At 40.5% G+C, this 15,914-nt stretch overlaps 1 protein-coding gene across 3 annotated transcripts in view; it reads right to left on the minus strand.

The window, feature by feature from the left end:
• Positions 1-15,914, minus strand: part of lrba (LPS-responsive vesicle trafficking, beach and anchor containing) — an 871,588-nt gene that overhangs the window by 526,756 nt on the left and 328,918 nt on the right. For all 3 annotated transcript variants that reach the window (XM_069926437.1, XM_069926436.1, XM_069926438.1), the window contains one exon: positions 3,099-3,207. In XM_069926437.1, coding sequence (XP_069782538.1) covers positions 3,099-3,207 — 109 coding nt within the window. The remainder of the gene's footprint in view (positions 1-3,098; positions 3,208-15,914) is intronic.

Here is a 15,914-nt window from a genome sequence, read left to right on the forward strand (position 1 = left end):
TGTAGCATTACTTGACATGAAACCTTTACCTTTATCTGAATCTGGCCCAACTATACTAATGCCTCTACTTCCTCAGTAGGCGAAAAAAATTGGCATGTCACCAATGACTTTACCAATTTTTCTAGATAGACAACAGAATGTATCCTATCCGGTTGCATTCAAGCTTGGTATAAGAACTTCTCTGTTGAGAACCACAAAAAAAACTATAGAGTTGTGAACACAGTTTGGACCATCATGCAAATCCATCAACTATGTCTGGATTTCCCGCTGCCTGAGGAAAACAACCAATATAATAAAGGAACCGTCCGACTCTGGCCATACTTTATTCTTCCCTCTCCTGTCGGGCAAAAATACAAGATTTTAAAAACACATACCGCCAGATACAAGGACAGCTTTTTTCACCCGCTGTAATCAAAATTCTTGAATGGAGCTTTCAGACATGAAAGATGATCTCTTGATCTTGCAAACACACAACTTTCTCTGTAGCACAATATATTCTCCAGTTTTGTTTGATCATGGACTACCTTTTGTACTTATACACAGGTTGATTTCCCTGATGAGTATGCAAAACAAGAGTTTTTCACTGAATCTTGGTATACATGACAACAATAAACAATTCAATTCAACCTGGCAATATGTACTGCAGGCATGACCAAATAAAAGTTTTGTGCAGATCTAATATGTCTTGCCTAAAAAAGGCAAATAATCCAATGAAATCTACATATATGCAGTCTAATTAATATATGTACCACAAAAAGGAGTGTAGCATTGATTCTGGGAGAGACTCAATAACATCCAGTCTTCTAGCCATTACACTTCTAATGACCATTACCCTCTGAGAATATCCCCCACTGGGTCGATTTTAAATCCAATTTCATTTTCCCTTGATACCCAGTCTTTTACTGGATAACTTCCAAAAAAATTCATTAATAAGCCATGAACTTCCCTTAGGCCACTCATCATGACTTGAAAACAAAAGCTCCTCTCCCCTCTAGATATTTTGCCAATAATTCCCTCTAGTTAGTGACCCAGTCATCAGGGAGAATAATATTTTTCTAGCCATTGCATTAAAACCCATCTTGAAAATCTCTATTAGAATGAATCCTCATTACAGATCATCTCTTGTTAACATCGCATTCAGCTAGTGCCACCTTTTCTCTTATGGATTCAAAGAAACCCATTCTATTGACTCCACTCCTACACCTTCTCTGCAATTAAAACATGCTTGATTTCTGACATATCTTATAGAAAGTTAAATACCTGAAATCTTAACTATTTCTCTCTCTATTGATGCTATCCAACCTGCTATACCTTTTGAACAGATGGGATATGGTTTAACATCTGATCCAAAAGTTGCAGCATTCTCTCACCACCCCACTGGACTGTCCATCTGGATTTGTTTGTCCTGAAGCAACGAGTGTGGGGGTTGAAACTATCTGACTCAGAAGAGTAACATTAAGTGGAAAATCCAGGATAGGTGCGGTGCTATGCAGATATAAACTGGATGAGTGATGAAGCTATGTACAACCTTCAAGGAAAAGTATTGAGGTTGGTGGAACTTTAGCACACAGATCTCTTAACCTTAATGAACAAATCAGTGAGGCAAAACTAAAGGGAATAGCATGTTGGAATGTATTTATGGTGCCATTTACAAGAGACAGCATACCTTTTTTGTCATTGACCAAAACCCTAGTATCGTTTTATTTTTTATCTCCTTGCTTGATGGGGCTATTAACAATTCAGACAGCCGTGAGACCGATTCCCATTTAAATCTTTTTGATGGACTTCAAAATTAAAGATTATTACTTTTTACAGAAGAATAAACCCAAAATTTCTAAAATGGTCACAGAAGTTCCAGTCAGCAGCACAGTGCTGACACTCACTACTGATCCACAACAAAAGATTTAATTTAGTGTATACAGTAAAAACCTTTGGTATCTGGCACCTACAGGGATTGGTAAAATCTGGATAAGCGAGTTTTACGATTGTTTGAGACATACCCTTACAATGACTAATTGATACATCTGAATTAAGAATAAACAGTTTAAAATTCAAAAATACTACACTGAGCACACTTCACTTCCATTGAATGATTATATAAACCTTAAAGCATTTTACTTTATTTTCAGTTACATTCTTTGAAAACATTTAATCATCGCTGCATCTGCAGATTCCCAACCTTTTTAAAACAACTGAAAAATATGATTAAAATCAGTAAATATACTTATAAAGTAAAAAAACAAAAATCTGCACATACCACGTTGGTCCCTTCCCCCTCCCTTCACCGAGCCATACCTCCTCCCCTTGATCTCTGCTGTCCCTTCCCTCCCTTCTCCACCATTCAATTCCTGCCTTGTGACCACCCTTTCTCTCCCCCCCCCCCTCTTTTTGATTGTGGAGGCCTACTGACATTTTTTCATATCTTATTGAAGGGCTCAAGCCCAAAACGTCGGTTAAGTATTTTTTACCTTTGCTATATAAAGGACGCTACTTGACCTGATGAGTTTCTCCAGCATTGTGTGTTTATACTTATAAATTCAAACAAGTTAAAAAAAAGTCCATTGCCCTTTTTCTCCTGCAATCATTGGTGACCATAAAAATCAATGATGGTAAATTCACTCATGCAGATTTCACACCCTGAAAGGTGGGGTGATGTTACAGCTTTACACAACTAGACTCAGATACAGTTTTGAAAAATGCCATTGAACAGATGTGAGAAAGTTCAAGAAAATCCTGAACTTGCCCGCATTTCTGTTGGACCAAAATTGCCAATAATGGTTAAGTTGATAATCAGTTACAATGAAGTGGATTGGGGAAAGCCAGGGTCTACATGTTATTATTTTAACAAGAAACATAGCATTTTCCAAAGTTCTACTTTTCTTTTTTTATATAAACCTGCATGGCAACAAAACTAGCAAGATGTTTTATGTCGAAGAATGTATTGTCTGATGAAGGGTTTGTGAGCTGAAACATTAAGTGTTTTTTTCTTTCCACTTGTGCTGCTTGAAAGGCAGAATTTTTCCAGCATTTCTGTTTTGTTTCAGACACTACCATCTGCAGTTTTATTTCATTTTCACTTCCAACAAAACTCAACTTACCTCAAATTCAGCATGTCTATGTATATCTTCAGCCCGCTGTCTGCTCAGGATAAACTCAGCCTCATTTGCCACTCTCACTAGGTGATCTTTCATAGTGTGACACAGGAGTCTATGAAGGACAAAAATGCAACTAAGAAGCAAACTCAAGAAATAAAAATACACTTTTATTCAATTCTCCAATACTATAAAATGAGCAAAATGCAAAGAACATTCTTCCATCTTGCAACACGCATAAATAAGTGTCTTTTTTGTTTATAATAACTATATAACCATATAACCACTTACAGCACAGAACAGGCCAGTTCGGCCCTACTAGTCCATGCCATAGCAAATCCCCACCCTCCTAGTCCCACTGACCAGCACCCGGTCCATACCCCTCTAGTCGCCTCCTATCCATGTAACGATCCAATATTTCCTTAAATGTAACCAATGATCCCGCCTCGACCACATCTGCCGGAAGCACATTCCACATCCCCACCACCCTCTGCGTAAAGAAATTTCCCCTCATGTTCCCCTTATAATTTTCCCCCTTCAATCTTAAACCATGTCCTCTAGTTTGAATTTCCCCCTTTCTTATAATGAAAAGAAAATATTTTGTGGTGATTTCATCTGTTCCTCTTAATAGGAGCAGAAAATAGATGTTGACATTTGTTGAGCAAATGTTAACAAAATAGTAAAAATTATCATCATTAAAAACACTTCAAAATCTTACATATATTAAGACTATTTTTGAAAACTTTTAACTTTAAAAGATAATTCACTAAAAAATTTATTTAACAGATGAAAATGTTGTTCAAGCAGAAGAATAATGATGGAAAGAGAGGAGAGAGGAAGATAAATGATATTACTCTAAGAAATAAGATCCCACCATGACCAGCAAAATGTCCTCCAAATAAATATTTGGGGTTGATCAAATTCTGGAGGTTAATTTTCATGGTTTTATTACATAGAATATCACCCAAAAAAGTTTTCCATTTTGATAAATCAAGAAGACTTTTCAATTAGTCCAAAGTAGAAATGGAAATGGACATATATTGACAAATGTATTTAACAGAGTATTGAAAAACTATCAGGATTCAATAAATTCAATGTCAGGATTCCATCTGATCCTGCAATGCATTATCACAAATACTTCCAAGGCATTTTAAAAATATTTATTCTGTAATCATTCAAATGGCTAGTCAAAATATTCAGGTAAGAACTAACCTGGTATATTTTCCCAACAAATATATTTTGTTGGTATTCATGGAGCTGATCACAATCATCAGCCCAAGGATGTAAGGTGGCATTCTCATTCATTGTTGCAATAGTTTGTTACACCTTTTAGAGAGCATCTAGAGTCACAGTGAACAAGAATTTCACTGTGCAACACGTAAAAGAGAAATGCAGAGAACACTACCAACCACAATATTCAACCTCACTAAAGCTTTTGATTCCATCAACCAGGAGGGACTATGAAATATCCTCTTTGTATTTGTTTCATGATGCTAATTCACGAGTCCACAAAATGTCCAGATTCAGTGAAAACAGTGTTAAAGAAAAGTTGCATTATTGCCCTTTTTTGGCATTTAGAAATGAAGATCCCAGAGCTTATAAAGCTTATACGATCAGGCAAGCTATCATCTCTGCCTTCCAAAACCTTTGAGACTAAGACTACATCGCAATTAATATGTCTGGCCCACAAAAAAGACAAAATTTCAAGAAAATTATCAGATGAACAACCAATCTCCTTGGAAAAAAATGTAACATTCCCACCTATTCATGGGAATCTCAGGCTACAACCACTCAAAATGGAGGAAAGGTTTTCAGAATGGCACTGAGAACCTTGAGGCCATACAGTGAGAGCATACAGAAGTAAAGAATAAATCATGGAAAAAGTACAATGCCTCCCAGAACACCCGCCCACACATCACATCAGACATGTCCTGCATATCTAGAGATTCAGGTTTCAGATTTGTTGACAGAGTACATACATAACAGCACAGACCACCCTGAAATTATTTTGTAAAGAATGTAGATGCAAATCATTCTTAGCCTTCTTGCTTCTTTAAAAATTGCATGGATTTTTTTTCTTCATGTTTGATTAAATTATTTGATTTCTCTCATGTTTCTTTGAAATTCATTATCATTTGACATCCCAAAATAGGTTTTCTTAACATTGAAACCTAATTATGTTTAATAATTCTGACATTTTACTAATGACACTGGCTTATTCATTCCTATCTAAAGCCCTTTTTCTGGGTGCAGTGATTTCCTGGTCCCACTATTGTCTTCATCTTTTTGTTCTCTAATCACTTCATAATCTTTTTGTCATGTTTGACTCTTCATGCAAAAATGTGCCCTCAATATTTAATTTTGAAAACCAGATAACATGCATCAATCTATGCTGTACTTGTTCGGAGGCAAATATATCTAAACACCATCTAGAACTAGTGTTACATACAAGACAGCAGCAATAAAAATGAGCCCAGATGGTGTTAGATTTAAAATAATTTTTTTTAATTATTAATTAACAATGATATAACACTTCATCTAATTTATTTAGACTTACCAAAACTTAACAAAATGTATCTACACTTATCTATCTTAAACCCCAAAAATGCGTAAATATATTAGTGTGTGTGGAATACCCCAAGCCAGTACAGCTCAAGGCCCAATTCTCAGAAGGCAGTTCAAAGTTCAGCTTCAGAAATTAGTGATGACACACGGGCTTGAAAATGATACGACACTCAGGCTTTAGATGGATCAGACACACAGGGCTTAGATGAAATGAGCAGTTTATGAGTTGGTGAAAAGAGACTGGGGCGACAGAATGTTGATTAACTCACAAAACCCTCGCTGAGTTGCTTCAACAAAGTGTTCTTTGTAGATGAGTGCCAACTAAAATTCCTTTCTTCTTTGGCGTAGGGGACAAAAAGCAAGTGATGCTTACGAAGCTTTCAGAACCCTTTTCGTGGGTCATTTGAACTCAAATGACTCTCACTCTGGTCACCATCCAAGTCCAGTATTCCTTCTGTAAGTAGAACCCTTTTAATGGGTCAGTCAAACTCAGGTGCCTCTCACTGTGGTCACCATTAAATGTAGTATTTCTTCTGCAAGTAGAACCCTTTACATCAGACAGTCAAAGAAAAAGTGACCTTCCCTCCTTTTGGTCACGACGTAGCCTTCTCATTCCTCAATAAATTACAGGAGGAAATCTTGACAGTTTATCTATAACCACGCAACGAGGCCAAGTAAGTTTCTCATTCTCACAAAAGAAGAAGAGCTCTTTACTCTTGTGATGTCTTCTTAAAATGGCCTCCAGAGCAAAATCTACACTGTCTTTTTTAAAAACAGGTCACATGATCTCTGTACTTGGCTTTTTCCTTTCTTTCTACAAAAGTATCGAAGTTAGGAACATGCTGTCTTCGAAACCTGCTGCTGGTTCACAGTCACTTTCCAAAATTTTCTGGCTTTTGTTAAAAATGTCCTCCTAAAGTGGCAGTCACACACAAATAAAATGAACTGAAAAATGTGAGAATGTCACACTAGAAATTTTTTTTTTAATTGGACAAGATACTGCCAAGCAATGTTAATGAATTCTGGAAATATTGGAAGGAATGTGTGGAATGGTGGAGTGGAGCTTCTATGTCCTGAATGGTATCAAGTCTTCTGAATGTTGTTGGCACTGTGCTCATCAGGGCAAATAGAGAGTATTTTATCACACCCCAAATTTCAGCCTTATGGATAGGCTTATGGGGTTAGGAGGTAAGTTATTTGCTACAGGATTCCTTGCCTCTAACCTGTTTCTGCAGCCATTTTGTATGGATGATTATTCCAGTTCAGTTTCTGATAATGGGGAATTCAGGGATACTAATGTCATTGAATATTGGGGAGAGATGGCTGGATTTTATCTTGTTGGATATCATCATTGCCCGTCACTTGTGTGGACTGATTGTTACTTCACCAGGACTGGATATTATCCAGGTCTTGCTGCATTTGGATATCAATTGATTAATTACGAGGATCACAAATGGTGCTGAACATTGTGCAATTATCAGTGAATATCCCTACCTCTGACCTCATGATTGAAGGAAGGTCACTGATGAAGCACCTTAAAGATGGTTGGGCCAAGGTCACTACCTTGATGAACTCCTGCAGAGGTGCCCTGTGGCTGCAATGAAGGGTTGTGAGAGAATGGTCTTTAACCTTAGTAAGGGTCAATTGGCTAAACAACAATAACATCATCCTTCTTAATGGGCTTGATAGTAATTTTAGAGTTGGCTCTTGGTGACTGGGGTACACCAAGTTCAGAGGTGAGTAGTGAGCAAGGTCATTGGAAAAACTGAAATGCTCAATTTTCCATCAGCAGTTCAGCATTGTCTTTTACCTCAGATTTCCAGCAAATGCTCTATTCTGCATCTCAGAGATCTAACATATTCTTCTCTCTCCCTTATCCCTATTCAACACCCTCTATCTGCATATAACCATATAACAATTACAGCACGGAAACAGGCCAATTTGGCCCTTCTAGTCCGCACTGATCCAAGTACCCTCCTCTAATCCCACTTACCAGCACTCGGCCCATATCCCTCCATCCCCCTCCCATCCATATACTTATCCAACTCTTTCTTAAATGACAAAATTGACCCTGCCTCCACCACCTTTCCCAGAAGCCCATTCCACACAGTAACCACTCTCTGAATAAAGAAGTTCCCCCTCATATTACTCCAAAACCTTTGCCCGTCAACTCTCAACCCATGACCTCTTGTATCCGTCTCTCCTACTCTCAATGGGAAAAGCCTTTCCACATCAACTCTATCTATCCCTCTCATTATCTTAAACACCTCTATCAAATCCCCTCTCAGCCTTCTACGTTCCAAGGAATAAAGACCTAATTTGCTCAATCTTTCCTTGTATTCCAGATGCTGAAACCCAGGCAAATTTTTAGAAATCTTCTTTGCACTCTCTCTATCTTGTTAATATCCTTCCTATAAATCGGTGACCAGAACTGCACACAGTACTCTAAATTTGGCCTCACCAATGCCTTGTACAGTTTCATCATTACTTTCCAAATCCTATATTCTATGCACTGATTTATATAGGCAAACATACTAAAGGCCTTCTTCACCACCCTACCCACATGCGCTCATACCTTCAGGGAACAATGCACTGTTATTCCTAGATCTTTCTGCTCCACTGCATTCTTCAATGCCCTCCCATTTACCACGTATGTCTTGCTTTGATGAGTCTTTCCAAAATGAAGCACCTCACACTTATCAGCATTAAACTCTATCTGCCATCTTTCTACCCGCTCCTCTAAGCAGTTTAAATCCTACTGCAATCTTTGAAAACCCTCTTCTTCATCATCCACAATTCCCCCTATTTTAGTGTCATCTGCATATTTACTAAACCAATTTACCGCCCCATCCTCCAGATCATTAATATATATGACACACAGCAATGGTCCCAATACCAAACCCTGAGGTACACTGCTTGTCACCAGCCTCCATCCTGACAAACAATTATCTACTACTACTCTCTGGCACCTTCTTTCCAGCCATTGTTGAATCCATTTGACTATCTCCAAATTAATACCCAAGGACCTAGCCTTCCTAACTAACCTCCCATGCGGAATCTTATCGAAGGCCATACTGAAGTCCACATAGACAACATCCACTGCTCTACCCTCATCAACATTCCTAGTCACCTCTTCAAAAAATTCAACAAGATTGAACAAACACACACAAATCCATGTTGAGTGTCCCTGATCAGACCCTGTCCCTCCATATACTATCTCGAAGAACGCTTTCCACCAATTTACCTACCACAGACGTCAAGCTTACAGGCCGATAATTGCTAGGCTTGCTCCTCGAACCCTTTTTAAACAAAGGAACCATATGCACAACACGCCAATCCTCCGTCACTATACCTGTCTCTAATGACATTTGAAAAATCTCTGCCAGAGCCTCCGCTATTTCCTCACTAACTTCTCTCAAGGTCCTGGGGAAAATCCTGTCAGGACCTGGAGACTTATCCACCTTTATATGTTTCAAAAACTCCAGTACTACCTCTTTCTTAATCACTATAGTCTCCATATATACCCCCTTTGCTTCCTTTACCCTGCACAGTTCAATATCCTTCTCCTCAGTAAATACTGAGGAAAAGAAATTGTTCAAGACCTCCCCCATCTCTTTTGGCTCCACACATATTTGTCCTTTATAATTCTCTATTGGACCAATTTTATCTCTCACTTTCCTTTTGGTATTTACATATTTGTAGAAACCCTTTGGATTTATTTTCACTCTGCTTGCTATTGCCACCTCGTACCTTCTTTTAGCTTTTCTAATTTCTTTCTTAAGATTCTTTTTACATTCAATATAGTACCCAAACATCTCTTTTTTTTCCCTGTTTCTTATATTTATTGTAGTACTCCCTCTTTTTTCAAACGGTTTCCAATATCCCTTGAGAACCATGGCTCTCTCAAACTTTTGACCTGATCTTTCAATCTAACAGGTTTATAAAGATTTTGTTCTCTTAAAACCTCTCCTTTAAAAGACCCTCCATTTCTCTATTACATCCTTCCCAGAAAACAAATTGTCCCAATCCACCCCTTGTAAATCCTTTCGCATCTCCTCAAACCTAGCTTTTCCCCACTCAAAAACCTCAACTCTGGGCCCAGACCTATCCTTTTCCATAATTACCTTGAAGCTAATGGCACTATGATCACTGGACCCGAAGTGCTCCCCTACACATACCTCTGTCACCTGACTCATCTCATTCCCCAACAGTAGATCCAACACAGCTCTCTCTCTGGTTGGTACCTCCACATATTGATGTAAAAAGCTATCCTGCACACATTTGACAAACCCTCTTCCAGCCCTTTCACGGAATGGGTTTCCCAATCAATATTCGGAAAATTAAAATCCCCCACAATCACTACCCTGTGCTTATTACAAATATCTGCTATCTCCCTACTAATTTGTCCCTCTAATTCACGTTCCCCATTCGGTGGTCTATAATACACCCCTATAATTGTAACTTCCCCTTTCCCATTCCTCAATTCCACCCAATTAACCTCCCTGGACGAGCCTTCTATTCTATCGCACCTAAGCACTACTGTAATATTTTCTCTAACAAGTAGTGCAATCCCACCCCCTCTTGCCCTCCCAGTTGTATCACACCTAAAGCAACTAAATCCAGGAATATTTAGCTCCCAGTCACATCCCTCCGGTAACCATGTTTCACTAATCACTACCGCGTCATACTTCCAAGTGTCAATTCATACCTTCAGCTCATCCACCTTCCTTACAATGCTCCTAGCATTAAAATATATGCATTTTAGAGATATCCCACTTTTTACTTCCTGTAGGCCCCTATCTTTACCAACAACTCTCTTTGATCTTTTGCAATCGACCTGTCCATCTTCATATAGAGCATCCCCCTTTTCTATCACCTGCCTTTCCCCTCTCAAACATTATCTACAAGCTTTCTCTGATTGCACTCTAACCTTCTCCTTGCTGTTCTCCTTCATGGTTCCCTCCCCCCAGCCATTCTAGCTTAAAGTCTCCTGAGTAACCCTAGCAAATGTCCCTGCCAGAATCCTGGTCCCCCTGGGGTTCAAATGCAACCCGTCCTTTTTGTACAGGTCACACCTACCCCAGAAATGGTCCCAGTGATCCACAAACTTGAATCCCTGCCCTTTGCTCCACCCCTTCAGCCACGCATTCATCCTCCATCTCATTCTATTCCTGCTCTCACTGTCGCGTGGCGCAGGTTGTAATCCCGAGATTCTTTTTAACTCTCTACCTAACTCCCTGTACTCACTTTTCAGGACCTCTTCTCTATTCCTCCCTATGGTTGTTGGTACCTACATGCACCACGACTTCTGTCTCATCTCCCTCCCCCTTTAGGATGTCCTGGACCCGAGCAGCAACATCCCGGACCCTGGCACAAGGGAGGCAAACCACCATCCGGTTCTCCTTGCTCTGTCCACAGAATCCCCTGTCTGTACTCCTGACTATCGAGTCCCCTATGACTATTACCTTCCTCTTCCTTTCCCTACCCTTCTGAGCCTCAGAGGCCGACCCAGTGCCAGAGGCATAGCCACTGACAGTTTCCCCAGCTGGGCTGTTTCCCCCAACAGTACCCAAAGAGGAGTACCTGTTGTTGAGGGCCACATCCATAGGGGTCCTCTCTACTACCTTACTATTCCTCTTCCCTCTCCTAACCGTGACCCACCTGTCCTCCTCCTGTGCCCCATCTGCTTCAGACAAGCCAAATGCAATACACAAGCCACCACCATCCTCTTTCAGCCCATAATAATATCATTTGTGAAATCAAGTTTCCCTTGATAGCTACACCATCAATAACATTCCCTTTATTCTTTCCTCCTATCATAAGAACATAAGAAATAGGAGCAGGAAGAGGCCATCCGGCCCCGCTGAGCCAGCTCCATCATTCAGTAAGATTATGGCTGATCTGACGATAGACTCATCTAGGTGGAGATGAGCCAATCATCAGATATTGCCTTTTCCCCATATCTCTTAATTCCCTTCCTATATAAAAATCCATCCAACCTTGTTATAAATATATTGTCTGTGGTAGCCTTTAATAGGCAGTAAATTCCATAGATTCACCTCCCTCTGGGAATAGCAATTCCTCCTCATCTGTGTCCTAAATTTACTGCCCTGAATTTTGAGGCTATGTCCCCTAGTTATAGTCTCGCCCACCAATGGGAACAACTTACCTACCTCAATCTTGTCTGTGCCTTTCATAATTTTGTTTCTATAAGATCCCCTCTCATTCTTCTAAATTCCAGTGAGTACAGATGTCTCAATCTACCCTCATAGGCTAATCCCCTCATCTCTGGAATCACAGTCGGTGCCAATGGGAGGCATCCGCGGGCATTGGCCTCCCCATTCGAGGTGCTATGCTCCATCCCCATGCGGTCACCGCCATCCTTTCTGTCATACCCCCCTCCCGCGTCACTAACGTCTAGGTTGACACACGTTAGCGACTCTTTCCCCCCCCCAGCCATGAAACTAGTGTGCATCAAGCGTCAATAGCATCAGGTGACGCTTGACGCAATAAAAAGAGTGCCATCCTGTCCCACGTCAGAGAGGCGGATGGCCTCAATGACAGGTAGGACCCTGCCAGCAAACCCCCCCCCCGACAGTTTGGATCTTGCTGCACCCTCCAGCACCAACCCATGTCGACAGGTCAGTCCCTGCCCCCCTCAAACTCACTAATGTCCCCCTATAACATGCGTTCTGGCGCCAACTCTGTCTGGAATCAACCTGATGAACCTCCTCTACACCACCTCCAAACCCAGTACATCCTTCCTCCAGTAAGTAGACTAAAACTATACACAGTACTCCAGATGCAGTCTAAGCAGTTCAGCAAAACCTTCTTTCTCCTTAATTCAATACTTTAGCAATGAAGGCTAACATTCCATTTACAGTGGAACCCCGATTTTACATGAACACGGATATAATGTGATCAGCCAGTGGACCCCTTTTTTTTCCTCTTTCTAGAATTGAAATTATTTTCATTAGAAGTCAAAAAATCTTTTTCAGTGAAAGATAAGCTTCACGCAATTGATGTGATCAAGAATAAAAGTCAAACCCAAGTTGCACGTGACCTCAGCATACCTAAATCAACATTTTGTGGCTGGAAATCTCAGGAAGATAAGTTACGCGGATCACTTTGGAAAGTTGAGGAAGAGGCAGGACTAAACGCCAAACGCATGAAGACAGCTGAAGATGTCAGCCTTGATGACTCCATGTATGAGTGGTTCATTCAAGCATGATCAGAAGGCCTTCCAATTTCCGGGCCTATTCTCAAAGCTCAAGCCAAGAAGTTTGACCAGCTGATTAACTGAGAAACCTCACAGTTCAAAGCTAGCAATGGATGGCTAGACCAGTTTAAAGGCTGTCATGGGATTCCTAAAATGTTAAGAGTCTGGAGAAATTCGCTCAGCTAACAGTGTCACTGCCAGCGAATACCCAGCAGAAATAATAGAAGTGGCTCCGTCGAACATCACAACTGTGATGAAACAGGCCTCTGCTACAAGATGATCCCAGACTGCACACTGTCTAGCAGAGATAACGCCCATCGACGTGAGGGTTTAAATAACGTAAAGATCGTGTGACATTGTTGTTTTCTGTTATCAAGACTGGAACACAAGTTAAAACCGCTCATGACTGGCAAATCTCACTCGCCCCGCTGGGTCCACCTTGTCAACATGAAGTCGTAACCGTTCGAGTACACGCATAGCAGCAATGCTTACATGACCAGTGTCATCTTTGAAGATTGGATTTGCATAACTTTTGTCCCTGCTGTCCACGCTCATTTGCGTAAGCAAAAGCTAGAACCCAAAGTTCTTCTTTTGCTTGGCCACTGTCCCGCCCTCCTGCCAGATGCCAACCTATTAAGCTGTGACAGAAAGATCAGAATTTCTTACCTCCCAAAGAACACTACGTCAAAGATCCAGCCCTGAGATCGGGGGATCATCTCCACCTTCAAGCAGAATTCCAGGCGTGAATTAATTCGTAAAATTGTAGACAAATCATCAAAGCTGGAAGACTATCTGAAAAGCATGAACGTTAAAGAAGTTTTCCACTTAGGTGGGAAGGGCTGGGCAGGAGTCAGCTCATCATGTGTGGGAAAAATGCTGGGAGAAGGGTCTGGGTCCAGCCTTTTCATCACAAAAATCCACCAAGGAAGATGAAGTTGATGATGATGAGCAAGCAAGAATTCTACGGCTTCACAGATGAAGAGATGTGTGAGGCACAGAGGCTGTTTCAAATAGGCAAAGAGGATTTTCACCAGTGGTTATCTGCCGGTGACGAATGCCCAACATATGAGCACCTGATGGTCTCCAAGATTGTCTGTAACGGTTACTATAGCATTGGTTCCCGAACCACAGGAGGATGACAATGAGGAGCCTCCACCCCCACCCCCGAAAGAGTCTGAAGCCATCGAGGTGAGCCTGCACTGGCTGGAAACCCAGTATGTGGACCCTATAAAGATCCTCCAGCTCAGAATCATTTCTGATTTCACTCACCACCAGCGACATGCTGCGTTCGGGCAACAAACACTCGATTGATTTTTTTAAAGAAATAAAATGATGATTGTAAAAAATAAAAAAAGATGATTGCAAATACAGGTATTGTACATGTGTTCTTTATTTTTTTGAAAACACTTTTTTATAACCCCCTTTCTTCACAATCTGATTTTTTGGACCCAAACCATTGCATTATAAATGGGGTTCCATCGTACCTTCTTCATAGCCTGCTGCACCTGTAAACTAACATTTTGTAATTCATGCTCAAGCACTCCCAAATCCTTCTGCACATCAGCATACTGCAATCACTTGCCATTTAAACAATAATCAGATCTTCCAATTTTCCTTCCAAAGTGGATAACCTAGCATTTACCAACATTGTACTCCATCTGCCAGATCCTTGCCCACTCACTTAACCTATCTATATCTCTCTGCAGACTCTCTGTATCCTCTGCACAATTTGCTTTTCCACTCAATTTAGTGTCATCAGCAATCCTGATACACTACATTCTGTCCCCTCTTCCAGATTATTAATGTATATCATTAACAGTTGAGGGCCCAGCATTGACCCCTGTGGTACCCCGCTCACCACTAATTGCCAACTGGAAAAAAAAACACCTTTCGCCCATCTCTCTGCTTCCTATTAATTAACTAATCCTCGATCCCATGCTAATACATCACCCACAACTAGGCATCCTTATCTTCTGTATAAGTCTTTTATGTGATACCTTATCAAACACCTTCTAGAAATCCAGGTAAACAAGATCAATCTGCTCCCCCCTATCTACCACGCTCATTTATACCCTCAAAGAATTGTAGTCAAACAGGACCTGCCTTTACTGTATCCATGCTGCGTCTGCCTGATGGTCCAGATGCCTCACTATTTCCTCTTTAATTTTCCTCTTCAAGCATTTTCCCAACCATAGGTGTTAAACTAATTGGCCTATAGTTCCTTGCCTTTTGCCTATGTCCTTTTTTGGATAGTGGTGTAACTTTCACCATCTGCCCAGACTCCAGAGAATTTTCATAAATTATCACTAAAGCACCTACTATAACTTCTGCCATTTCTTTCAGTACCATGGGATGTACTGAATCAGGATCAGGGGATTTATCTAGCTTTAGACTCTCAAATTTCTGAGTGCTACCTCCTTAGTGATACCTATTACATTCAGGTTCTCACCTCCTATCACATCCATACATCTGTATTTGTCATGGTAGATGTGTCCTCCACCATGAAGACTGACATAAAATAGTCATTCAAAACCTCAGCTATTTCCTCATTACCTGATATCAATTCCCCCTTCCCATCCCCCAAGGGATTAACTTTCACTTTAGACACCTTTTTCCACTTTATCTAAAAACTTTTACTGTCTTTTTTTATTTTGTGCTAATCTCTTTTCCTCGTCTACTTTCTCACTCTTTGTTGCTCGCTTTGTGGTTCTTTGTTTTGCTCCTTAAAGCTTTTCCCATCTTCTAGCTTTCTTCTACTCTTGGCATCTTCGTACACATGAGCTTTTATTTTGATGCCCTCTTTTATTTCCTTTGTTATCCAAGGCTGGCTGTCCCCACCCTTACTGTCCTTGCTTTTAACTGGAATATACTTTTCTTGAACACTGCGAAAAATCTCTTTGGAAGTCCTCCACTATTCTTCGACGGTCCCTTCATATAGCCTACATTCCCAGTCTACCCTGGCTAGCTCTTCCCTCATCCCCTAGTAGGCATAATCCACTGGTTTTAGACTGAATGATTGTTCCCTCCATTTATATGAG

Source organism: Narcine bancroftii, chromosome 3, assembly GCF_036971445.1.
Source record: "Narcine bancroftii isolate sNarBan1 chromosome 3, sNarBan1.hap1, whole genome shotgun sequence".
NCBI lineage: Eukaryota > Metazoa > Chordata > Chondrichthyes > Torpediniformes > Narcinidae > Narcine > Narcine bancroftii.